General features: G+C 38.8%; 1 protein-coding gene across 1 annotated transcript in view; it reads left to right on the top strand.

The window, feature by feature from the left end:
- The first annotated feature begins 5985 nt into the window (after positions 1-5985).
- Positions 5986-26256, top strand: part of LOC308700541 (uncharacterized protein) — a 36853-nt gene continuing 16582 nt past the window's right edge. Inside the window, exons 1-2 of the mRNA XM_081382170.1 lie at positions 5986-6085; positions 21494-21590. Of these exons, the coding sequence (XP_081238296.1) occupies positions 21533-21590 (58 nt within the window). The 5' untranslated portion in view covers positions 5986-6085; positions 21494-21532. The remainder of the gene's footprint in view (positions 6086-21493; positions 21591-26256) is intronic.

Raw genomic sequence — 26256 nt, forward strand, 5'->3', positions numbered from 1 at the left:
GCACATAGCATTTTCTCTTTTTGTCATACTTTGACAATTGGGAATACACTCTTCTTGTCTCAGTAACAACATTCATTTGAAAATGTTCATTCAGTGTTCCACCCAGGATCTCCTGTTTACCAAATCTCCAGAAGGCCAAGTTTTTTTTTTTTTTTTTTTTTTAATCAAATAACATCCAAATTTACTTGCTTCAGTTTACCATGATTCATTTCATAATAACATTCTCCAATTAATTGTCTCTCAGAGTCTTTACACAGAAACGTACTGCCACCTTCCATTAATCAGACTAATTGATCTTTGGAATGAAGGACTGTGGTATTACTACCTTCCCTTGGGCCGCTTGTTTTATCTCGATGCTCTGACGAGACAATTGTGGCTGAAGTGGCTGATCCTGTCTCCTGCAGGGCCCCATCAATGTTTCTGTCTATAAAATAAAATACTCTATCACATTTTATCACTGTTATAACATCCATGGTAAATCTACCATGCAACTCATGTATAAACAGTTTGGTCTTTCATAATCCAGTTTGTGCATCTATATCATTGTAAAATTCTTTGACCTCTGAGTGGAGCATTTTCAACGTTTCTATATCTCCCAAACACACCTGTGCTAAAATACATTATCAACTCAAATGCTTTCACACAAAATTCCATCAATCCATCATTGTTATTGTATCACATATATTTTTTATCAAAACCATTCTTTACATAGGTCTCCCATCTCAAAATCAGCTTTCTGTACAAATAACATATTAAAGACAACTCATGCATTCATCATTTCTACTTACAATCCAGCACTTCTGATGTCTTAACAACAGTTTTCTTCTTGCAGTTTTTCTAGACTCATATAAATACATTATAGTCCAAAGTATATTATTCCATTTTAACTTTATACACTTCAGCTTCTTCTCATTAATTACAATGTTCAGTGGTTGTCAATGAATAAAGTTATATTTGTTCTAGATATATTAAATGTATATCTACCAGTATGTTGTACATGCCATGTTCCTCCGGGCCTCTGAAAGGTTGTGTAAGGGTCAGTCTGCTGTATATCATGTTGAGATGTACTGCTATCTCAAGTCTCTAGTTCTCTGCGTTTATGTTATTAGACACACGTTGCTTTATTCAGTACTCTTAATTTTCTCTGGCTCACCATTTTCCATTCTTTCCATTAATTTTTTATGTTTTCTGAGAATGGAAATGGTGGCGTTTAGTCACTGTCTGACAATAATCTGCTTATCCCTTGGTTTATATAATTCCTTCTAATATTACTGTCCCATTTCTGACTCAAATATGCCCGTCCTGCATATATGCTTGGACTCATTCCTCCAAAATACTTTACATTCCAGAATGTACTCAAATTGAACAATCCCTTTTCCTCTGACAAATTATCAATAAAATCCCATGCTATTTTATATGCTTATTATGGCAGGTCTTTTGTCTGATATAATACTTTAGAAATATCCCATGTAATTATTACTTCATCGTTTTTTACATCATCTTATCAAGACTAAAGGTATATGATAATATTTTACCCAATCTGTATTATTTACTGTACTCTTACTTTAATGCCCTAATTATGAGCCTTTTACCAGACCCTTGATTTTGATTGGAATTATTTCCCCATACTTGTGCATTGCTACATCTTCCAGCACATCACACAGTCTGAACTGTATTATCATCTAACTAGTTACTGTATTATTCTCTGTTGTTTCTCTATCTTTGAGTCTTAATTTTATTTCCATCTTAAAATGTTAGCCTTAAACACTCATCTTTGTACTTGCTTTTGCATTATAGTTATTTTCACATTTCCAATTTCACACACATATATAGCCTATCCAATTCATCTCTCTAGCTTTTCAAGTTTGATTTCAAACTTGATTGCTTAACTCTTTTAATAACTTAATACTACACATTATATGTAATTTACCATTGTATTTCGTTTTATCACATTCATTACAATTGTCATTTAGACATTTTCCTCAAAATGTATCTGTTTTAATACTAACTTAATGAAACTTTTTTCTCTTTTAGATTGTCCATATCAATCTCTTTGTCTATCACAAAGGTTGCATGCTTTTTGTACCTTTTTTCCTCAGTGTCTTGATTTATTATAGTCAAACTGTTATTAAAATTTTGACTACAACCCATAATACCACCATAACTATTGCTATGTTTATCCATGTTACCACAATAATTGACTTAAACAATGTCGTTATCTCATTACTGTGTTATTCCGGGACACCTCTGTTAGCCCAATATCTCGTTTCAGACTCTATCTCCTGAAAGATATAACATAAAGTTGAGCTCTCTGTATAAGACATCTCTTAGTCATTAAGCATTCGGCTCCTTCTTAAACACTCTTCAGTATTTACTTTTAAAGTTCCAAGTTCTCAAGATCCCAAGTTCTTGTTTTATGTGTTAGAGGATTTTTCTCTTTAAATTGGGCCTTATTCCCCTTCTAAAAATCCACTAACACATATTCCCCTTCTGTCGAGGGTTTTTTTTAAGTCATAAACTTACGGTGTCAGATATCCAAGCCATTGCCAACAAATTTAAATTATTTGCTTACAGCCTCATTTACTCGCTCTGCCATGTCAGTCTCATTTCATATTTAACTTTGTATCCTATATGACCCATGTTATTGAACACTTTTATTCACGTTCAACTTTGCTTTAACTTTGCTCCATCCAGAGACAGTAGTTTTATTACCCCGTAAATCTGCATTCTTGCTGTCTCACACACACAAGCAAGCTACGATGAGTTTGTTCTGCTCCATTCTAGGATCTTTAACGCCGTTATCAGTCTGAATTGTAGTATATCATCGTTTATCCTGTTATACTCATGCTCTTACATTCTCACGAAATCCTTTTTAGCTCCGATCGTAACTAACTTTAGTTCCATCTTGAAAATTCCAAGCCTCATTATCTGACCAAAAGAATATGTTTCCTTTTCCACTGGCCTCATCAGGGATAATTTATTTGCCTACCCCGCTATCAAAATTTACGATGTGCCGCGGTGTATTACCGCTGCAAGGTCTTCTATCTTGCCTTCTCAACTGTATGTTTATCCACTATTCTTACAATTTGATACATTACCTTTCTGCTCACTTCTAAACTTACTTGCAGTATTAACATTTCTCTGCCAGGGCATCGGTTTTTGATTTCCTGTTTTTGGCCTAAATTTATCTTTCTCAACTTGTCTGGCTTGAAACCGGGTTTTGTAAGGCTTTGTGTAATTTGTTCGAACACTCTGTTGTTTTTCAACATTATCTTTCTCTAGTTTCTGAACTTCTTTATGCTGAAAATTCTTCCTCTTTACATTTTGAGTTTCGAAAGTCATATTCTGCCAATTTCTCCTCTACTTGTTTGTTTGTTACAGTGTTTAAGATTGTCACTAATCTATTTCCTCCTGGTATTTTTCTCCCTACATCTCGCAATAGTTTACTTTGTCTGACATTGGTATTTCTTCTTCTATGGATAACCAAATACTTAATAATGGTACTTGATCTCTATGTCCATTAATTAGCATGTTTCTCCACTGAATATATTTATCTTCTACTCCTGTTAAGTTACGGACTTTCTCAATTGCTTCCGCAGATATTGCATGACCAGTATACACGTATGGACTAATCTAGTTATTGCTTCAGAGTTTAGGTTTGCTTGTTCTGACGCCTTTATTATTCGATCCGTATAAGTACTCTCCTTGCTTTCTTGAGCCTACTTGTTTTCTAACTACATTTGTTAGTTTTAATTCCAGTAATTTTGACTGAATATCTTCTTCATTTCTTCTCTGAGGAGTATTAAACTGCAGCTGTTTAACTGGATTCTCTCTGCTCGCCGGAGTCAAAGGTCGTCTTATATCACCGTGCACTAGATCTGTCAGACTCTCACACTCCCATTCCTCTTCAGCTTCTCGTGTTGTTTCAACCCCCTAAGACTTTCGTTCATTTTCAGAACACAAATTAAAACCGCGTTTCCACTGAAATTACCCAGAAGAATTTGACCCAGGAACTTTATTCCCAGTCATTTTTTTTCCCCAGACCGGTTTCTTTCTGTGTTTACAGTGCGGTCTAAAGTACCGGGAAGGTTATGCAAATTAGCCTGGTGACGTAGAACTGCACGCGACTGTTCCTCCCTGTCTTTGACGGACAGTAATCCGTTGAGCGACACGTTAATAATAAGTATGGAGGAGATTCAAGATGTTCTGCTTTTGTTTGTGATGTATTGGTTTACTAACAAGGTAATTAACAGAACGGCAGAAAAGAGACGAGCACTGATACTAAAGCGTATTCAGAAAGCTTGTAATGCTAGATATAAAAAATAAAGAATCAAACAAAGAAAAGTGGAAAAAAAAAAAAAACAGCCAAAATATCAGAAACTCTTTCCAAGCATATATTGATATATAAACGCTGTTTACATAAACACATGCCAAACAATAACATCAGCCAAGCAAACAATCCCAAATAGCAACCGTAGGCGATCATAAGAGGAATCTGGAGAGCGAGTTAATGGTAGGTACACGAGACGTCAAAAGTCAATTTCCTCAAGGTGAGATCAGACTTGTCTGTAGTTTTTAAGAGGTCATATAGATATCCCTCCTACAGAAAAGTTATTTTCAACATACAGTATGGAATTTTTCTCCGCTAGGGGTTTCTAACCTCTTACAATAACAAAGGTGTAGATTGATGACGCAACATTTGCTAAGAATTATGGATCTTGTCATCAACGTCAAGCCGACCGATCTAATAATGTTTATGGATGAGTACATACATCAATGTTTTTATCATGACTGTGATATGAAGCAGTTCGGGATTGCTAAGAGACAGCTATCAGCTCCACAAGCGACGCGAGTCCTGTGGATATAAAAGGAATATGGACATTTCATTCTACCGAACTACACGCAGAATTACTACTCACAGGTCAGTTTATTAGACAAATTAAACTTGTGAGGTAACTCAGCCCTTATTCACCTGGTCTTACATTACACTATCACACTAAACTGCATTTAAATGTTTTGAAATTTATGTGTTTCATTAGAATGTTTTAGAATAACATACAGATCATATTCTAACATTTTATCATTGTTGAACTATATAACATTGATTAGTTTTATGTAAATGTGCTCACCTGTTTAATAAAGTACATGTAGGAGCGGTCGAAGTCTCGGACGTGGAGCTCTCATTTATATACTGTCTATGGGAGCTCTAGGCATCTCGAAAACACCGCGCTGATATTGATTCTCGTTTTAGTTCTCCAAAGTCTGAATGCCATGGTCCATAATGTTTGAACGAAACAACAACAGCGTGCAAATAGACATTGTGAACTACACAGTTGTCCACATCAGTCGCCTTGGTTACTATCAGAGATAGGTTGAAAGGTAGGCTCTGGTTGCTATGTCAGTACGAGCGGAAACCAGGGACAACACGGATATGATGCCATTGACGGCGACAAAACGGAAATATAGAAACGGTCCGTGTCTTCAAATTAAATTACAAATTTCTCCTGTTTTGAAAGTTGTTGTAAACAGTCAGGATAATGTACACAACTAAAAAAATATATATAACACAGATATAGTGATTTTTGCTATTTTTAAAGCAAAAAAGTGACATATTGTGCCTTTCAGTCCTTGGCTAATGGCATTACGGCCTCCAATATAATATATTTATGGATAGTCAAAACATAGTTTTATATGCTAAAACAGCTTGCCATAATAATGCGTAGTGCAAAATCCATTATAGACAATAGCATTGAAGATATCTTGAATGTATATCTAGTCAAAATAAAATTGTAGATATCTCGAATGTATATTGATTAGTAATAATCACATTGTAGATATTAATTCCAATTACTACGAGTCAAAATTGTAATTAAGATATTTGGAATTTGAATTTTGACTAGTCAAAACTAAATTAAAATGATAATAATTATTAAATTACACGAGTACAGCCAGGGGTATTTAATGCTAACACGGCTTGCCATAGGCGCGTCTCCGAACATCAACAGTTGGCGGCCAATGACGTCTCCGCTCGCTCGCGCCGTCTCTAGTTCCCCTCATTGAGAGTTTCAGCGTCGAGTCTTCTGAGGTGAGGAGAGCAGTTCACGGTATTTCTCATATTTACTCAACCATCACACACACATTATACAGTTTGATTAAGCGACAGGCTCATTTCTGTATTGTTTTCATCGATCACAGCGATACTTGTGCGTCTTTTCTGGCGTCTTCCTTCTGAAATATACAGGCTTTAGTGCAGCAGCAGCGAGCATGAGGAGAATATGTTGAGTTCATTCAGACCTGAGCGATTTTGTGTTCGTTTGTGTGATTGTTTCGTCAAGTCAAAAGTCAAAGTATAAGATCTGTGAGGGAATTAATGTGAATCGATCTCAAGTGTCATACTGGAACAGATTCTGCTAAATGCTTTACATTGAGCCTAAGATGAGCCACGTGAGACATTAAAGCAATGCTAATAAAAATGAATCGCGTTTTACACCTGGAAGAATAGTGGGGGAGAGTTGGGACAGTTGAAACACTTTTCAGATAAACGTCGTTTTCTAAGAAGGTTACAGATAGATTTTTTTTTTTTTATCAACAACCTGAACTCACACATGTGTTCACTTAATATCATGTGCTATTTGGTACAAATATAGAATGATTTAAGTAAAAATTTACTTTGAACGGTAGTTGTGCTTTGTTTCAATCGGCCCACAGTGGTGGGACGGATGAAACATAACAGTTTAAACGCCAACTAGCCAACTAGTTATTCATCTAATGCTTGTTTTCATGCTCTAATGGCTCGTTTCCACTGAGCGGTACGGTACAGTACAGTGTGGTGTATGCAGTTATTTGCGATTCCACTGTCAAAAGTTGTGAATTAGTTGTGTACCAAAATGCCGTACCATACTACTTTTTGGGTACCCTTCCATTCACTGTAAAAAATATTTTCATGATTTGTTATCACAACTTTTAATCTTTTGTCAAATCAACTTAATGTGGTTTCAGATAACATATATTTTGAGGTTCTATTTATTAAACCATAATCTTTTGTCAAATCAACTTAGATAATGTGGTTTCAGATAACATATATTTTGAGTTTCTATTTATTAGACCGATCTCTTTGTTGCATTAACTCAATTTTTTAATTTAAATGAACTCAAAATTTTAAGGCAACCAGGTAACTTACATTTGTAAGTTAAACCACATTAATTATCTAAGTTGATTTGACAAAAGATTAAAAGTTGTGTTAACAAATCATGAAAATATTTTTTTTACAGTGTTGGAGTACTAAAAAATAAAACATTGGGTCAACAAAAAAAATATATGTTTTCCACTAGAATTTTTAGTTAAGACTGCTGGCAGATTTAGTCTACATTAATTCAAAGCAATGTTTTGAGTATGGTGAATTACCTTTTAGGCCACAATAAAACACATTTCTAAGTAACATGAACTTAGTAATTTTCAACATGAATGCAAGTAATTAAGTTGATCCAACATAATGTTTTAAGTTAGGTGAAGAAGTTTTTTGGTCACAATAAAACACATTTCTAAGTAACATGAACTTTAATTAAGTTGATTTCTGCAAGAGTTAAGTTGAGCCCTTTTGATTTGAAGTTGATTACTCTTTTAAACATACATATGTAACATTCATCTTTGAATATATTTCCCTTTCAAAACATTTAAATGAACTGTATTACCACAGTCCTTTCTAATACAACATAAAGCATACATTTTCTTAGAAAGTAACCTGTGTACTTATCACTTCAAATTAGTGCTGCACGATTAATCGTATCGCAATCGCGATGTCAAGCTTACGCGATTTATATGACGCAAAATGCTGCGATTTTATATTAAATAAACAAATTTGCGCTGTTAATGCACTTATTAATGCAAATGCTTTTAAACCATTCATGCGCGATAAGACATAGAGAATGAGCTGCCTGTGAATGTCCTCCTGACACACACACACACACACACACACACACACACACACACACACACACACACACACACACACACACACACACACACACAGATAGACGCGCGCCAGTATCAAGTTCTCTTTCGCAGTAGAACGTTCAACACACATGTATGCCAAAATGAACGCGCTGCCTGTGAATGTCTGACTGTGACACACAGAAAGACTCGCGCTAATATCGTGCGTGCGCACAAAACAGCATGACAGAATACAGTTCTCTTTCGAGCTTGAACGAACAATAACACACACAATTATGCCAAAATGTCTTTTTGTCGAGTGTCTTCATAACATAAGAGTAGTCTTATGATGAACATGAAGAGGTGTGATGACTGAGAATGAGGCGCGTGTGAGATCCGCGTGTCTGACAGCGGCTGGTCTTAAAGGGACAGTACAGTAGCCACTAATGTCGCTTAAGTTATTCTTTATTTTTTTATTTTTTTATATTTATTATTATTTTTCTTTACCCCTGACATGTATGGTTATATGTACTCTTGTATGTAAATTATGTTTTGTTCTTGTTAAAATGCAATAAAAAATAATAATCTGTCGCTAAAGTTAATCAAAGAACAAAGGGAACAGAGAAAAACACTCACTGCTCTTGACTAAAGAACTTTTTTCTTTAGGCTGATTATCACTAATCTGTGTGTGCATTTATTTTCCTTGAGAACCAAGCAAGTTGACTCATGAAACCATTTGTTTATTATATCGCATATCGCAATCGTAATCGCAATATTGACCTCAATTATCGCAATATGACATTTTCCCCAAATCGTGCAGCCCTACTTCAAATCAAACATTCAGTTGAAATGTATGGTCACTACACTCAGTGCCGTCGCAGGTGGGGTGCGAGGCCCTGTGCGAACTTGAAATGCGAGGCCCTGCTCATTGATGTGGATGCTCAGTTGCGCATGAATAACAGTCACACGGACGTAGCTGTTTTAACGTTAGTTCTATTGCACGCATAATCTCGCTGCAATACGTTTTTTATCAAGTAGAATAATACAGCATAATTATGCATAGTCTCAGCTATGACTTTTTGCTATTTATTTCAGAGGGAAAAAAAATCAACTGTGCAACGAGTGGCTTTAGCCTACATCAAGTCAGCTCGAGAATTTTCGTGTGAATACATCCGGCTATTTTATTGATGTGTATCTGAATGGCCCAGAGGTAGAATTTTCGTCTAGCGTGCCAGAGATTTTAGGTTCAGATCTGCACTCATATAGTTTTTTTTTTTCATCAAAACCGATTATGTTCATTAGTGGTTGTATATCAAGCATGGACACGTTTGTGTGCATTATGTTTTGAGTATCCGGAACTGATTGAAGCGCGCGTCCGAGTGAAGACAGTGTGCGCGAGGCACACGAGCGGCAGCGGCAATGAGCACTTTTATCCCTTGATTTAAAAAACACATTTCAGCGCTAGATCGTCTCTTATTTAAAAAAACTAACGAAATGAATACTCTGCCAGTTAACTGGAGATGTTTTATTTATTTGTAGAATTGGTACATTCGTGTCGCAAGATGTTTTAAAAAGTGGTGGGGACAAAAAAACAAAACAAAAAAAAAAAAAAAAAAAAGTAGTAGGCTAATAAAAACTCAGTGAGTGTTTTAGCGCAATTTTCTGACGTCATGGGATTACAACACTAAGAGATAGTAAATCTTTTCCTGGAATTTTTTTTTTTTTTTTTGTGCGTTCCCGAGATTAGACCTTCTTTAACATAATGCCGAAAACCCGAAGTCTCTAGGTGGTCTGGTTGAGGAGTAGATAGAAGTACAAGATTGGTGCGCACAGACAGAACAGAAATCATGAGTTAACAATCGCAATTTTGCCCGGTGGAAAATTGTGCAAAAAATCAGCAGGATTGCGAGGCCCCCTAGTGGCGCAAGGCCCTGTGCAGTTGCACAGTTCGCACAGCCTATGCGACGGCTCTGACTACACTGTCATTGGACAGGTAGTTAACAGTAAGATTTTGTGGCATGAATAAGATACCTAGGTGTTAACAATAAGATTTTGTGGTCTGTACAATCAATTAACACTGTTTTTTGTCGTTTTTTACAAGATGGGCAAAATTTGTCACCAAATAATTTTTCCGGACATTCTTTCTCATAACAAAGCAACGACTTCTACACACAATTTCAATACCATTTTGCACTATGTTGATATATAATAAAAAAAAATACAAATTTATGAAATTTTAAGATATTTTAATCACAAATGAAATTGCTGTATTGGCCTTCGGACAGTTAAACCGAATGAGCTTTAGACACTTCAAAATCTTAAAAATACCTTTATATGTAGATAAATATAATTAATAGTCTACCTTTTGGATTCAGTAAAAGAGATCAAGTTGTACTACCTTACATACTTTGGATGTCATATAGCCTATGTGTTTTTTAGGGGTTCAAGCATGAAATGCTGAAACCCTATTGTAATTGTAAGGATTCGTAAAACGCATCGCGCAGGACAAACCGTAAGGCCTAGAGACTTGAAACCTGGCCAGATGGTAGGCCTCAATTTGGGGACAACCTGTCAGAGTATGACCCCGATTGGCCCATAGGTGGCGCTACAGCAACCAAAAGTTCAAAATCGCTCATATCTCTTAGACCGTTTGTCCCAGGATCAAGTGTCTTATATCGTTGGAATCCTTGGCTCAAGGCGGACAAAATGGCTATCTCCGATTTGGATGTAGGCAGGGAAAATTTTCTGCTATGTTGACTTTTGTCCATAACCTACTTTTGCGAACTAGTCCCTGGTTTTTCGCCCGATCGGAACCAAACCAGTCTAGGACAATTCTCTGGACTCTCTAGATCAATAATTATCAAAAAAAAGTTGAACTTTGGCATTTGCGTGGCTGTAACAGGGTCATTTAGAAAAGGGGCGTGGCAAAATACGCTCAAAAGCCTATAAATCCCAAAGGAAAACTCAGAACTTCACCAAAATTGATGAGCATATGTGTCAGAACATGGTGAGGAAGCATGCAGAGTTTCATGGAGATCGGACCATAGGTGGCGCTATAACTGGCAAAAAGCCTTCATTCTTATTAGGGGTTCAAGCATGAAATGCTGAAACCCTATTGTAATTGTAAGGATTCGTAAAACGCATCGCGCAGGACAAACCGTAAGGCCTAGAGACTTGACACCTGGCCAGATGGTAGGCCTCAATTTGGGGACAACCTGTCAGAGTATGACCCCGATTGGCCCATAGGTGGCGCTACAGCAACCAAAAGTTCAAAATCGCTCATATCTCTTAGACCGTTTGTCCCAGGATCAAGTGTCTTATATCGCTGGAATCCTTGGCTCGAGGCGGACAAAATGGCTATCTCCGATTTGGATGTAGGCAGGGAAAATTTTCTGCTATGTTGACTTTTGTCCAGAACCTACTTTTGCGAACTAGACCCTGGTTTTTCGCCCGATCGGAACCAAACCAGTCTAGGACAATTCTCTGGACTCTCTAGATCAATAATTATCAAAAAAAAGTTGAACTTTGGCATTTGCGTGGCTGTAACAGGGTCATTTAGAAAAGGGGCGTGGCAAAATACGCTCAAAAGCCTATAAATCCCAAAGGAAAACTCAGAACTTCACCAAAATTGATGAGCATATGTGTCAGAACATGGTGAGGAAGCATGCATAGTTTCATGGAGATCGGACCATAGGTGGCGCTATAACTGGCAAAAAGCCTTCATTCTTATTAGGGGTTCAAGCATGAAATGCTGAAACCCTATTGTAATTGTAAGGATTCGTAAAACGCATCGCGCAGGACAAACCGTAAGGCCTAGAGACTTGAAACCTGGCCAGATGGTAGGCCTCAATTTGGGGACAACCTGTCAGAGTATGACCCCGATTGGCCCATAGGTGGCGCTACAGCAACCAAAAGTTCAAAATCGCTCATATCTCTTAGACCGTTTGTCCCAGGATCAAGTGTCTTATATCGTTGGAATCCTTGGCTCGAGGCGGACAAAATGGCTATCTCCGATTTGGATGTAGGCAGGGAAAATTTTCTGCTATGTTGACTTTTGTCCAGAACCTACTTTTGCGAACTAGACCCTGGTTTTTCGCCCGATCGGAACCAAACCAGTCTAGGACAATTCTCTGGACTCTCTAGATCAATAATTATCAAAAAAAAGTTGAACTTTGGCATTTGCGTGGCTGTAACAGGGTCATTTAGAAAAGGGGCGTGGCAAAATACGCTCAAAAGCCTATAAATCCCAAAGGAAAACTCAGAACTTCACCAAAATTGATGAGCATATGTGTCAGAACATGGTGAGGAAGCATGCAGAGTTTCATGGAGATCGGACCATAGGTGGCGCTATAACTGGCAAAAAGCCTTCATTCTTATTAGGGGTTCAAGCATGAAATGCTGAAACCCTATTGTAATTGTAAGGATTCGTAAAACGCATCGCGCAGGACAAACCGTAAGGCCTAGAGACTTGAAACCTGGCCAGATGGTAGGCCTCAATTTGGGGACAACCTGTCAGAGTATGACCCCGATTGGCCCATAGGTGGCGCTACAGCAACCAAAAGTTCAAAATCGCTCATATCTCTTAGACCGTTTGTCCCAGGATCAAGTGTCTTATATCGTTGGAATCCTTGGCTCGAGGCGGACAAAATGGCTATCTCCGATTTGGATGTAGGCAGGGAAAATTTTCTGCTATGTTGACTTTTGTCCAGAACCTACTTTTGCGAACTAGACCCTGGTTTTTCGCCCGATCGGAACCAAACCAGTCTAGGACAATTCTCTGGACTCTCTAGATCAATAATTATCAAAAAAAAGTTGAACTTTGGCATTTGCGTGGCTGTAACAGGGTCATTTAGAAAAGGGGCGTGGCAAAATACGCTCAAAAGCCTATAAATCCCAAAGGAAAACTCAGAACTTCACCAAAATTGATGAGCATATGTGTCAGAACATGGTGAGGAAGCATGCAGAGTTTCATGGAGATCGGACCATAGGTGGCGCTATAACTGGCAAAAAGCCTTCATTCTTATTAGGGGTTCAAGCATGAAATGCTGAAACCCTATTGTAATTGTAAGGATTCGTAAAACGCATCGCGCAGGACAAACCGTAAGGCCTAGAGACTTGAAACCTGGCCAGATGGTAGGCCTCAATTTGGGGACAACCTGTCAGAGTATGACCCCGATTGGCCCATAGGTGGCGCTACAGCAACCAAAAGTTCAAAATCGCTCATATCTCTTAGACCGTTTGTCCCAGGATCAAGTGTCTTATATCGTTGGAATCCTTGGCTCGAGGCGGACAAAATGGCTATCTCCGATTTGGATGTAGGCAGGGAAAATTTTCTGCTATGTTGACTTTTGTCCAGAACCTACTTTTGCGAACTAGACCCTGGTTTTTCGCCCGATCGGAACCAAACGAGTCTAGGACAATTCTCTGGACTCTCTAGATCAATAATTATCAAAAAAAAGTTGAACTTTGGCATTTGCGTGGCTGTAACAGGGTCATTTAGAAAAGGGGCGTGGCAAAATACGCTCAAAAGCCTATAAATCCCAAAGGAAAACTCAGAACTTCACCAAAATTGATGAGCATATGTGTCAGAACATGGTGAGGAAGCATGCAGAGTTTCATGGAGATCGGACCATAGGTGGCGCTATAACTGGCAAAAAGCCTTCATTCTTATTAGGGGTTCAAGCATGAAATGCTGAAACCCTATTGTAATTGTAAGGATTCGTAAAACGCATCGCGCAGGACAAACCGTAAGGCCTAGAGACTTGAAACCTGGCCAGATGGTAGGCCTCAATTTGGGGACAACCTGTCAGAGTATGACCCCGATTGGCCCATAGGTGGCGCTACAGCAACCAAAAGTTCAAAATCGCTCATATCTCTTAGACCGTTTGTCCCAGGATCAAGTGTCTTATATCGTTGGAATCCTTGGCTCGAGGCGGACAAAATGGCTATCTCCGATTTGGATGTAGGCAGGGAAAATTTTCTGCTATGTTGACTTTTGTCCAGAACCTACTTTTGCGAACTAGACCCTGGTTTTTCGCCCGATCGGAACCAAACCAGTCTAGGACAATTCTCTGGACTCTCTAGATCAATAATTATCAAAAAAAAGTTGAACTTTGGCATTTGCGTGGCTGTAACAGGGTCATTTAGAAAAGGGGCGTGGCAAAATACGCTCAAAAGCCTATAAATCCCAAAGGAAAACTCAGAACTTCACCAAAATTGATGAGCATATGTGTCAGAACATGGTGAGGAAGCATGCAGAGTTTCATGGAGATCGGACCATAGGTGGCGCTATAACTGGCAAAAAGCCTTCATTCTTATTAGGGGTTCAAGCATGAAATGCTGAAACCCTATTGTAATTGTAAGGATTCGTAAAACGCATCGCGCAGGACAAACCGTAAGGCCTAGAGACTTGAAACCTGGCCAGATGGTAGGCCTCAATTTGGGGACAACCTGTCAGAGTATGACCCCGATTGGCCCATAGGTGGCGCTACAGCAACCAAAAGTTCAAAATCGCTCATATCTCTTAGACCGTTTGTCCCAGGATCAAGTGTCTTATATCGTTGGAATCCTTGGCTCGAGGCGGACAAAATGGCTATCTCCGATTTGGATGTAGGCAGGGAAAATTTTCTGCTATGTTGACTTTTGTCCAGAACCTACTTTTGCGAACTAGACCCTGGTTTTTCGCCCGATCGGAACCAAACCAGTCTAGGACAATTCTCTGGACTCTCTAGATCAATAATTATCAAAAAAAAGTTGAACTTTGGCATTTGCGTGGCTGTAACAGGGTCATTTAGAAAAGGGGCGTGGCAAAATACGCTCAAAAGCCTATAAATCCCAAAGGAAAACTCAGAACTTCACCAAAATTGATGAGCTTATGTGTCAGAACATGGTGAGGAAGCATGCAGAGTTTCATGGAGATCGGACCATAGGTGGCGCTATAACTGGCAAAAAGCCTTCATTCTTATTAGGGGTTCAAGCATGAAATGCTGAAACCCTATTGTAATTGTAAGGATTCGTAAAACGCATCGCGCAGGACAAACCGTAAGGCCTAGAGACTTGAAACCTGGCCAGATGGTAGGCCTCAATTTGGGGACAACCTGTCAGAGTATGACCCCGATTGGCCCATAGGTGGCGCTACAGCAACCAAAAGTTCAAAATCGCTCATATCTCTTAGACCGTTTGTCCCAGGATCAAGTGTCTTATATCGTTGGAATCCTTGGCTCGAGGCGGACAAAATGGCTATCTCCGATTTGGATGTAGGCAGGGAAAATTTTCTGCTATGTTGACTTTTGTCCAGAACCTACTTTTGCGAACTAGACCCTGGTTTTTCGCCCGATCGGAACCAAACCAGTCTAGGACAATTCTCTGGACTCTCTAGATCAATAATTATCAAAAAAAAGTTGAACTTTGGCATTTGCGTGGCTGTAACAGGGTCATTTAGAAAAGGGGCGTGGCAAAATACGCTCAAAAGCCTATAAATCCCAAAGGAAAACTCAGAACTTCACCAAAATTGATGAGCATATGTGTCAGAACATGGTGAGGAAGCATGCAGAGTTTCATGGAGATCGGACCATAGGTGGCGCTATAACTGGCAAAAAGCCTTCATTCTTATTAGGGGTTCAAGCATGAAATGCTGAAACCCTATTGTAATTGTAAGGATTCGTAAAACGCATCGCGCAGGACAAACCGTAAGGCCTAGAGACTTGAAACCTGGCCAGATGGTAGGCCTCAATTTGGGGACAACCTGTCAGAGTATGACCCCGATTGGCCCATAGGTGGCGCTACAGCAACCAAAAGTTCAAAATCGCTCATATCTCTTAGACCGTTTGTCCCAGGATCAAGTGTCTTATATCGTTGGAATCCTTGGCTCAAGGCGGACAAAATGGCTATCTCCGATTTGCTCGCCCTTCAGGCGCCAATTTTGAGTAAATTGCATTTTTTTGAAAAACCTATTTTTGCGAACTTCTCCTAGGTTTTTTGCCCGATCGGAACCAAACCACTGCAAGAATATTCTCTGGAGGCTGACAATCATTAATCATCCCAAAAATTCAAAATTTCAATTAACGGTCGATAAGGGGAACCAAAATATTTGATGGCACCAGGGCCACTTTTACTAAAACGGTTATAAATTGTGAACAGAAAGAGATTTTTTTGCTAAACTTGGGATACATCTTCCTGAGCTCAATCTGAGATCACTTGAAAAAAATGCCAACAATTGTCCACTTGGTGGCACTATAAAACGGTTATAACTTGTGAACGGAAAGAGATATTTTCGCAAAACTTGGGACACATGTTCATGAGCTCATTCTTAGGTCACGTGAAAAAAATCATGACAATTGGCCACTTGGTGGCACTATAAAATGGTTATAACTTGTGAGCGGAAAGAGATATTTTCGCTAAACTTGGGACACGTTCATAAGCTCAATCTGAGTTGACATGAAAAAAATCGTGACAATTGGCCACTTGGTGGCGCTATAACAGTGAAAAAAATCATAACAATTGCTATAAGCGCACCCAACTGTTAGTCTACTGAAAATTTGGCACGCAGTGTCTTTGTCCAGGGTGCCATGATAGTCTATGAGAACATTGGTGTATCTCAAAAAACTCAGTATACGTCATTGGCACAATGCCTTGAAGGAGCCTTAGAAGTTTCAAGCCAGTGTTTTTTCACAGGAGTGACCTCCTAAGACTCCTGAATCCTTGCCGAGTCCAACAATACCAAACATGACAGGTTTCGCCCATAGACTGTAAAAAATATGGACAAAGCGTCTGTGACGTCACCCATAGACTTTCTGCAGAACGGTTTTGAAGCCTTTTATGGGGGGTATGGGCGGCGCCATCTTGGAAAATCTTGGGAAATCCTAACCCCGCCCACCTTCTGACGCAGCGCGCGTCACTCAGCTCGCTCTGCTACTCCGGTTATCTCTGTGTATATTTTAGGCAACGAAATATGTTATAAAACACCATACTAACTCTTTTCGTTTTCATTTAAAGAAATCTTAATATTATAGCCACACAAATGTGGTTCAGGCAACGCGTATTGATTATATTCACTGCACATAGTTTGCATATTTATAAAAAAAACTAAATATAAAACACAAACCTGCCTCTTTTCGTTTTAAATATAATATAAAAATATTAAACATTTTAATATGGTCCAGGCAATATGTGCATTTGTACTAAACAACAGATTTTGCAGTAAACAACATATAGATCATCTTCGTTGTGTTAAAATTTAAAATGACAAAACTCAACCCAGTCTCTTTTTGTTAAATTTCAGTTGTGTCAATATTAGCCATTATAAAAGTATAAGTAAAAGGTATAAGAAGCTATACAAATAAAGCAAACAATTCAGTCAAACACACAAAGTCAGCGCTCGATCTAGTCTAACAATACAACAGTAAAGTTAAATAGTTTATAAAGTTATGAAACTTCCCCTCAGCAAAAACGATTGGCCAGGGAACAAATTATAGTTTCACGAAACCAAAAATCGCCCGTTGGATATAGACAAGATGAATTATATCTCATGTTTAACCACTACAGAGACCCCAGGGTCAGCGGCGAACGACTAGCCGAGGAAAAGCTGTTCCAGGCAGGGTACATGCGCCGAGCGCCCGGTCATCATCGCTGGATCTCACAACTGGATAAAATTTTCATAAATCTTTAAATAAACCACAGATTTGAGCTTTAAACAACTACATTCTCGCCTGAAAAACTCTTAAAACTACATTTCATGATACAGAAACCGTAGTATTATATTTCAACTGTGTTAAAAAATGGCGCTTCTTATGTTGTCATTCTCCTTGGCGCAGCCTAAGCTGTCAATCAAGCTGTCAATCAAAGTTAACCACGCCCTTATTTGTCATACATTTTATATCTAAATACTATCTAAACTAACGAGTTAGAAAAAAATTCACTACCCTCGCCATTGTCAGGCACTCGGAACCTATCGAAAAATACAATAAAAGTCCATGGGACCAACCTGTAAAAACATGAATTTATGCTGTGAAAACGGACATTTTAACATGGGGGCTATGGACATTTGCTCCCTTTTGGGACCTTCCCCTAGCAGATTTTCGATGTATTGCAGTTTTTCGCACTTCCGGGTAGGCTTCATTTTTCAGATGAGAATGTTGCCCCTTGGTTTCGCCTTATGGTTTTTGTAAGTGTCATTTAGAGCTTTAAAAAATTGTGGTTATCTTCAAAGCCGTTAGTCCGATCAAGACAAAAAAAAAAAAAAAAAGCTAAACAATAACACCAAAATGTTAAAATTATGATAGGGACTGACAAAAAAAATAATTATATCCAATCAATTTCACCCATGGATCATTTTGATGCTCTCACATGTTTGAAACGAACAATTGATGGATTGTGATGAAATTTGTTTTAAATTGGGACTGGCGAATCCCTGTCCGTAGAGCTAGTAAGTCCCGCCCATCCGTAAAACCCCACTGGACCTCTAGGTTGAAAAATCGTCAATGCAAGTGAATGTAAGAAAATAATTCTTTTCCGGTCCAGTTTGAATTGTGCCATGAATGTGAACATACGTTGTCTGTGAATTTTTTATATAATTTTTCATGTTACGAGTTTGACAGTATATTGTATGATTCTTTGGCTAGCAGTTGTGGAAAAGACATAATGAGAAAGACTACATGTCGCCTATGTGACGTCACCCGATAACACATTTTTCCTTCCACTTGTCAAATCACGGTGCTAATGCTGCGATAATCTATGGAGACAGATCGAGATGCCTGTGTGTTTTGTACCCAAATGTCACCATTCAAACCAAATGGGTTGTTCTTTCTTCAGATTCCCATCTGATGTAAAAACTAGTTGTAGTCCACAAAGTGCTCTCACACAAAGTCTAACCGTATCAAACTTCTACCCGCTAAATTGTAGCATTCTTCACACGAAAAATTATATTAAAAATTCACAGACAACATATGTTCACATTCATGCCAAAATTCAAACGAGACCAGAAAATAATTATTTTCTCACATTCACTTGCATTGACGATTTTTCAACCTAGAGGTCCAGTGGGGTTAGCGGAAGGGGCGGGACTTACCAGCTCTATACTGTCAATGACCGTTTGCAAAGACCCGCCCACTTTAGTTACTGTTGCTATGTCTGACAAGCGACGCCACTCTCACACCACACCAAGTTCTCACGCAGTGAAAAATACACTGCGGATCAGAGAGGATACTGCGCGCTGACAGACAAGTACTTTTGATATGAAACAAAGTCTCACCTTTCAAATGTAGTCATTTTTTAGAGACATTTAAACAATAAATACCGTTTTGTGACTCTTTAATGTGTCTGACAGATCGCTGTAGACTCGAGGCTCAGTTAAAGCTGCTCGTGAACCGATCATCTCTTCCTTCTAGTTAATTTATAGCATTAAAATAAACATAAATGAACATATAAGGAATGTTGTTTTAAAGTGCTATGACGTCAGTACACTTTGTTTTTCAAATTGAAATCCTCCAATGTTAATCTACTAACTCTCCTGACTGCTTTGTTGGACAAAATGGCGGATTATGATTAGTCAGATCGCCTGTCATTCAAACTCCATGCGAAGGGTCAATTGAGAATGCCCATGCTCACAATCCTGATCTAATCGACAACTTTGCAGTTGCACATAGGAAAGCCCGGAAAATCCCACTATAATGTAAGAGAGCATCTTTTTTATGTATTTGGACCTAGGCCTAACAATGCGTTATCGTGCGCTGACACCATGTTTTTTTTTTTTTTTTTTTTTTTTTTTTTTGAGGCTACTCCTGATTTTGTTAGTCATCTCATCTCTTATATGCTGTGTATGATCATATCCTGCCCTATTCATGGTAGCCTACTTGCAGACATTGCGTCATCAATATCATTAATTGCGTCATCATACTTAAGGGCCCAGTGTTGACTGGTTACGCCACTGAATATAATTGTCTAAACTCCTTATCAAAATTACATATTTACAACAAATTTGACACATATATATGGGCACACTTTGAGTACTACTAATAAAAGTGGTGGAGATCAGGCAAGACTGTAAGAAGACTCAGGCAAAAAGGTGCTATAACTGTAAAAACGCTTTAAAACCATTTATTTCCTATGGTAAACTGCCTGTATTGGCTGTAAATTGACTTTTTCATCTATGATGACAGTTGTTAAATGCTTGCTAAATAAAACTTAATGTCTTTTGATGCTTGTGAGCTTAAAGGCCTTAAAGGCCTTAAATGCTTGAACCCCGATAAATGCTGCTTGCAGCTTTAATTTTTTATTATTATTATTAAGGCCTTTGGACAAAAAAATGACCCGTCACGTCATTGACCTATATGCTGTGAATATAGGCTAATCAATATGCGTTGCCTGAACCACATTTGTGTGCCTGTAATGTTTAAAATTTATTTGAATGAAAACGAAAAGAGGCAGAGTGGTGTTTTATAACACTTTCGTTTTATTGTTGCCTAAAATGTATACAAAGTAGCAGAGCGGAGTAGAAGTCCTTCTCCTAAGTCGGACTTGGCATGTCCGAACTTTGTGTAGCCTACTTGGTATTGAGAAACGCCTGATATCTGCGCTTGTGACAAACATGTCGAGAAGCAAGAACAAGATCTGCTGTATGTCATCCATTGTTGTTTACTATGGCTTTCTTATTCGCATGAAAATGACGTCGATCGCTTCTTTCCGGCAAACACCACGCCTCTCAAGTAAGGGTACTGTTGGCAGTGGAAACGCTAGCCGGATCATGGTTTACCGACCCGAACCGTACTGTACCGTCCCGTACCGCTCAGTGGAAACGATGAAGTGAAGTATTTTGATGAAGACAGACAAATCCATTTACAATTCATTTTCTTATATTTCGTCCTTGAGTCATATTGCGTGTTTGCTAGTTGAATTGCCTGTTATTATGAAGAAAATGAGTTTTCCTATGACCAGGTTTAACACTTGTTTCAACCGTCCCGACAGCGCCTCCTGCCAGTTGAACCTGTTTTGCCCTTAAACTAAAAAACTCTGATAATTAAGGGTGTGTTGTAGTACTAATACACCTTCCGTATTATCATTACAATGGCACATGAAACAATAGATACAACTTGTCAGTAAAAAAAAGTACCGCACGCAAGAATTCACTAACCGCACTCAAAAACAACTTTCCGGCTCTAACCTTAAAACGGCATGACGTAAAGAAGAAATGTTTTCGCGGGTCTGGTAGGCATTGCGTGCTGTAGCCTATGTGCTGACGAAATTTGGCATACATGATGTGAGTGGTTTTCAAGGAAATCTCAATGATTTATCCGTCTCGCGTTTCAATCGTCCCGGCACAGTGCTTTCAGAGTGAGCAGCGTTTAGAGAGCTGTACATCAATGACAAACTGCTCATAAAAAATAACTGCAGCCTTTGCGATTTTAAAATCGTGATAAGCCATCTCGATTTAAGTGCAATTACATGGAAATTGCAATTAATCATGCAGCCCTATCTGAGGCTCATCAATATTAACAGATCTTCTGAAATACCCTTTATTTTACATCAGTGGTTCCTGTTTCCACCTCATTTATTATGCTGATGTCTTCAGATCTCCTGTAAACTGACACTTAAAGAGGACAGTGAGAACATGAGTGATCCAGAACCCTGCAGAATGAAACACACTGAAGATTCTGAAGAACAAAGAGGTTGGTGTTTATTCTTCATTCATTCATGATGCTGAAGAACATTCATGTTAGAAACATTCAAGCACTTCATCGCATTTAGATAAACAGTTCAACTATGAAATGGTACATGGTTTCACTGGGAGCGCTGGAGCCCCTGACTGAAAATTTTAGAAGCACAAAATTCAGGGGCACACCTTAAATCAGCTTGCAATTTAATATTTAAATTTCCCCCAAAATAACTGTAATACTGACAAATTCTTGAACATACATTTATATAAAATAACATTTATATATGATATTATAGATTTGAAGTGCTGGAAAAAGATGTGTAGTACTTGTAAGCGTTTGACTATTTCTGTCACAATATGTTTGATCTGATATCTATGGGTTATAATAGCCTGGCTCCGCCCTCCTGCGTATTTCCGCTCAATTTTATTTCCCTTCAGTACTACGTCTGGGATGTGGTGTATTCTTTAGTGTTCTCTGATCATTTTTTGGCGGTCCAATCAGCGAACAGAAGGAGTGGCTGAGAACGATGACGTTGAGGTCGTGCGCTAGTTTGAGTTGTTGGGTTACGTCACGGTCAAAGGTTAGCGATTGGTTATGGCAGATCCAATAGTTTTAAACTTGAACAGAATACCCGCCTACAAGGAAGTTAACGCTTGTCAATGGAGAGAGGCCAGACTCTCTGTACAAATGAAATGAAGGCTAGGTTTAAGAACCAGGCTAGGTTTATAACAGAACTCTGCGTCGAATTGAAATGTTTCTCACTGGATCTCGCAGCGATGATGTTATTAATTCTGAGGCGAATTCAATGGATTTCTTCACTGGATCTCCAGAGTCTGGATCTCCTAGTAACAGTGTTGTGTGATCGAGATCGGCCCGCGACTGGCAAGTTTGGGGCACTGCGCTGTTTATGATTGGTTTTGAACTAATAAACGATCCGTGAAGCATAAATGAGTAACGCATTTTCGTTCCACTTTCATTTTGTTTGCATTCATTGTAAATATTCCTAAATGTATATTTGTCACACCGGCAGGAAAAATGGTAGCAAAATGTGACCAATTGGTCACAGTCTGGAGCCCTGCTGATTTTTTTGTTTTTTCAACAAATGGTCAGTAAAGGGAGGTTTGAGAATTTTATATTGATTGTCAACATCAGATCAAGCTAAATACTATTTTAACTGTTTTATTTTACATAGTCAGTAAACACCAAGTTACTGATAAAGTTGTATTTGTTAAATATCATACAAGTTATTCATAGTTATAGAGTTTCTTCGTACAGTGACTTTGGTAACAGGGTTGATGAATACAGTCAGTGCTACAGTTTGTGTAAAAACTGAGTCAATGGATTGATATTATTTTCTTGTCTTCTCATCATGCAGTAGAAAGAGCCCAGATGATGTCACTTCCTGTGTATCACAGTTTTAAGAAATGCTCTGTTTTTAAAAGGAGGGAAATCATGTCAGGAGTAACAGGGTTGTGTTAAACATGTAGGACACAGATAAAGATAATAAAATAGTTCATTTAAAGCAGGGCTCCGGACTAACTTTTTTCACCTCCGTCCTGGAACCGTCCTGAAAAACAATTTGAACTGCCCTAAGGTGAATGTCAACCGTCCCAAAATAAACATGTTGTTTCTGTACTTTGTTATTATCATCCATAGTTGTTAGTTGTTAGTCACTTAAAAAAAACACCATTAAAATGTTTATGATATATATTATTATATTTATTTAGCTCCATTCAAGGTAGTTATCTGTAAACAGGTAAAAAAAAACTGATTTAATAAAAAATAACAGGAGTTAAATGCTTTTTTGTATTCATGCAGAACAAATCTTTTATTTTTTTCCTTTTTATTTTTTTTACATATATACGAAAATTACATATACGGGAAAAATACATAGAGCTCAAAACGTTGAGCTCATAAAACATGAGTTGGTTGAGTTGGTTGGATTAAACATTAACAAATAAATACTGGTAACTACATATCTCAAAGTGGTACTGTGTCATGGCTGATCATCTGGAAACGTGTTATTAAGAGAAAGGGCTTTAAAAAAAGTGTAATATGACTTCTCTAGAATGCAGAATTTGGGGGAATTTCTGTGTCTCCGTCTCAGTCTTTGTACTGAGGTCTTCGTACCCTGAACCCACTACTCCACCACTTGGTCACTGCTTTCACAGAGTCATAGTGTTGTGCAGGAGGGCCATGAACAGAGATTTGAAGGAGGCTGTTGAGCATCTCATTGGACAGGCAGGACCTCCAGTCTGACTTGATCCTCTTCATGCTGGAGAAGCCACGCTCACAGCAAGAGGAGATCATGGGGAGGAAAAGGCTGATCTCTGCTACCACCTGTATGTGCTGAAACTGGCCATTCCTTCCAATGAATCAGCCGCTGCCACAGCACCTGGGAATCGAGGTGCCTGTAGTGACGGGAAACAAGAATCTTAAGGTCAAGCCACTTCGCCTAGCTGCCTCCATGGATTCAAAGTCCTCACATGTCTCAAGTATGGGATGGAAATGCTCCATGAAGGCATTAATCTCAGCTGTGCCAAATGTTGCCAGATCAGTAGTGTCTTCTGGCCTGTTGGACAGGTCAAAGAGTGTGGAGGTTGCCTTCAGAACGCCGGTCTCCAGACTTTTGAAACGCTCTGACACAAATTCACAGAAGCTGTTGGTGAGGCGAAGCTTGAGGTTTTTGAAGTTGTCGTCATCAGCAATGGTCCTGCTGATCTGGACACCCTGCCAGGTACTTCCAGCCCCAACCTCATCCATGAACTGGTGTAGCCTTGGGGCCTGGGTTTGTCTACAGTTTAAAAAGAAGAAAAGAGGCAAAGAACATTTTAGTCATTTTAATTATTAAAATAACCCATACAAATGTTGAGCTGTGACAATATTAAATAGAATTATATAATTATAACATAGTTAAATATGTATGTATATGGGTCAATGACAAATAAGGTTTTCCACCGACATTTAGCACCTAATAATGCCAAATCAAAAAAAGAATTCTCACCTGCATGGCCACAAGAGCCAGGGATGTTGTCTGCAGTCCATCTGAGACCATCTGCAATGTGAGGCCTTCTTGCTGGAACAGGAGGCTGAGGTATTTCAGTTCTTGCAAGACATCCAGCATGAGGTGGATGAATAGCAACATATTGTACTGTTTCAGGGTGTGCTGCACAAGCTTAGCTCTCCCCTTCATGGCTGCACTTGCTTCCCTGTCATTAGGGTCACTGGCATGGTTCTCAAAGTGTACCAAGATGTGCCTGTAGTTCCTCATCAATGCCTCCAATGCATGTGACGTGTGGTAGCCAGCGAGTACCTTCAATGTTGCCTGGCCTCACAATGGAGATCTCCATCGTCTTGCTGATCTCTTGAAGCTCCTGTGAGGCCTTCGCAGAGCAGGTGTAGTGCTTGTGGATGGCACTTAGTGTTTGCTTAATGTCTTGCAGCTGAGGAACCTGTTTGACACAGTCTAGAGCAGCTAGCTCTAGACGATGAGCCACACACCGCAATAGATTAGCTCCTGGTCCTTCACTGATTGGTCAACTGAAGAGTCAGACACGATAGAAAAGAACCTGGCTGATCGCAACTTTTCCAGAAGCTCCTCAATGAAAGTCATAACGATGACTGTGATAAACATGCGGCATGCCTGGTCATTGCTATATGTATTGCCGAGGTCCAGACCGTTGGTGTGATGAAGAGCCACCAGCTTGGGGAACGTGGTGAAGGCTGCCTCCTCTTTGGCAATGAAGTAGGCTATGTTGAAGAGTTTCACCATCTTTTCCTGTATTGCTGCATCCATTTTGTCAAAAAGTGCCACTAGTGCTCCTCTTTCTGGGTGAGCTCTTGCTTGTAGGGCATCATCAGCTGATTTGTGTGCAATCGTGGCTGCATGCTCTTTGATGCTCCTCACTCTGACTTTCTGTCCAGTTACCCCATGGCCTGATCTGGGCAGCTCCTGCATGTTTTGCAGTACATCAGTTGTGCAGGTTCATCATATTCAATGAACGAATAGCACTTTTTCCATTCAGGAAGAAATTTTCTTATCTGTTTCGTTGCATAGCCATAAAGAAGAAGAAAATTAATTGATTCACAGCTTCATTAATTGATTCAAATTCAAAGCTCATGCTGGCAGGCTTCAGGCCTATAATGGGTTTAGTTTAATTGTAATGCATTCATTTAGAATTTCTCTAAAATTTCCAAACCCACATACTTCCAGAGAAAACACCTGTTAATACATATGATTTCAAAGTTTGAACATGCAATACAGATACAGATTTAACTACTGTGACTTAAAAAATATTAAAATTAAATAAAACCACTTGCTCTGACATTTCTGGTTATTTCTGTTACTTGTGACATTTTCATGGCTAAAGTCTAATTACACTGTATTCAGCACAAACTCTGCTACAATAATATATCAGCAGCATGTATGTAAAAGTTTGTAGTTTTGAGATAATGACATTTATGCGTGGTTTGTGAAAATACAAAAAAAAATTCTCACTGAAATAAGGCCATGAAACCCATACTGATTATTTCTTCACAAGACTTTTGAAAATTGTATCACGTAGCCTAGAATATTTGCTCTAAAACTATGTGAAAATCACCCTGACTGCTCATTCTAATAAGACAATATATTGATTTAAAAATTTTACGACATGTTTTGTGTGAAAAAGCCTTATGC

The sequence above is a fragment of the Scardinius erythrophthalmus genome (assembly GCF_964197995.2).
Source record: "Scardinius erythrophthalmus genome assembly, chromosome: 1".
Taxonomy (NCBI): Eukaryota; Metazoa; Chordata; class Actinopteri; order Cypriniformes; family Leuciscidae; genus Scardinius; species Scardinius erythrophthalmus.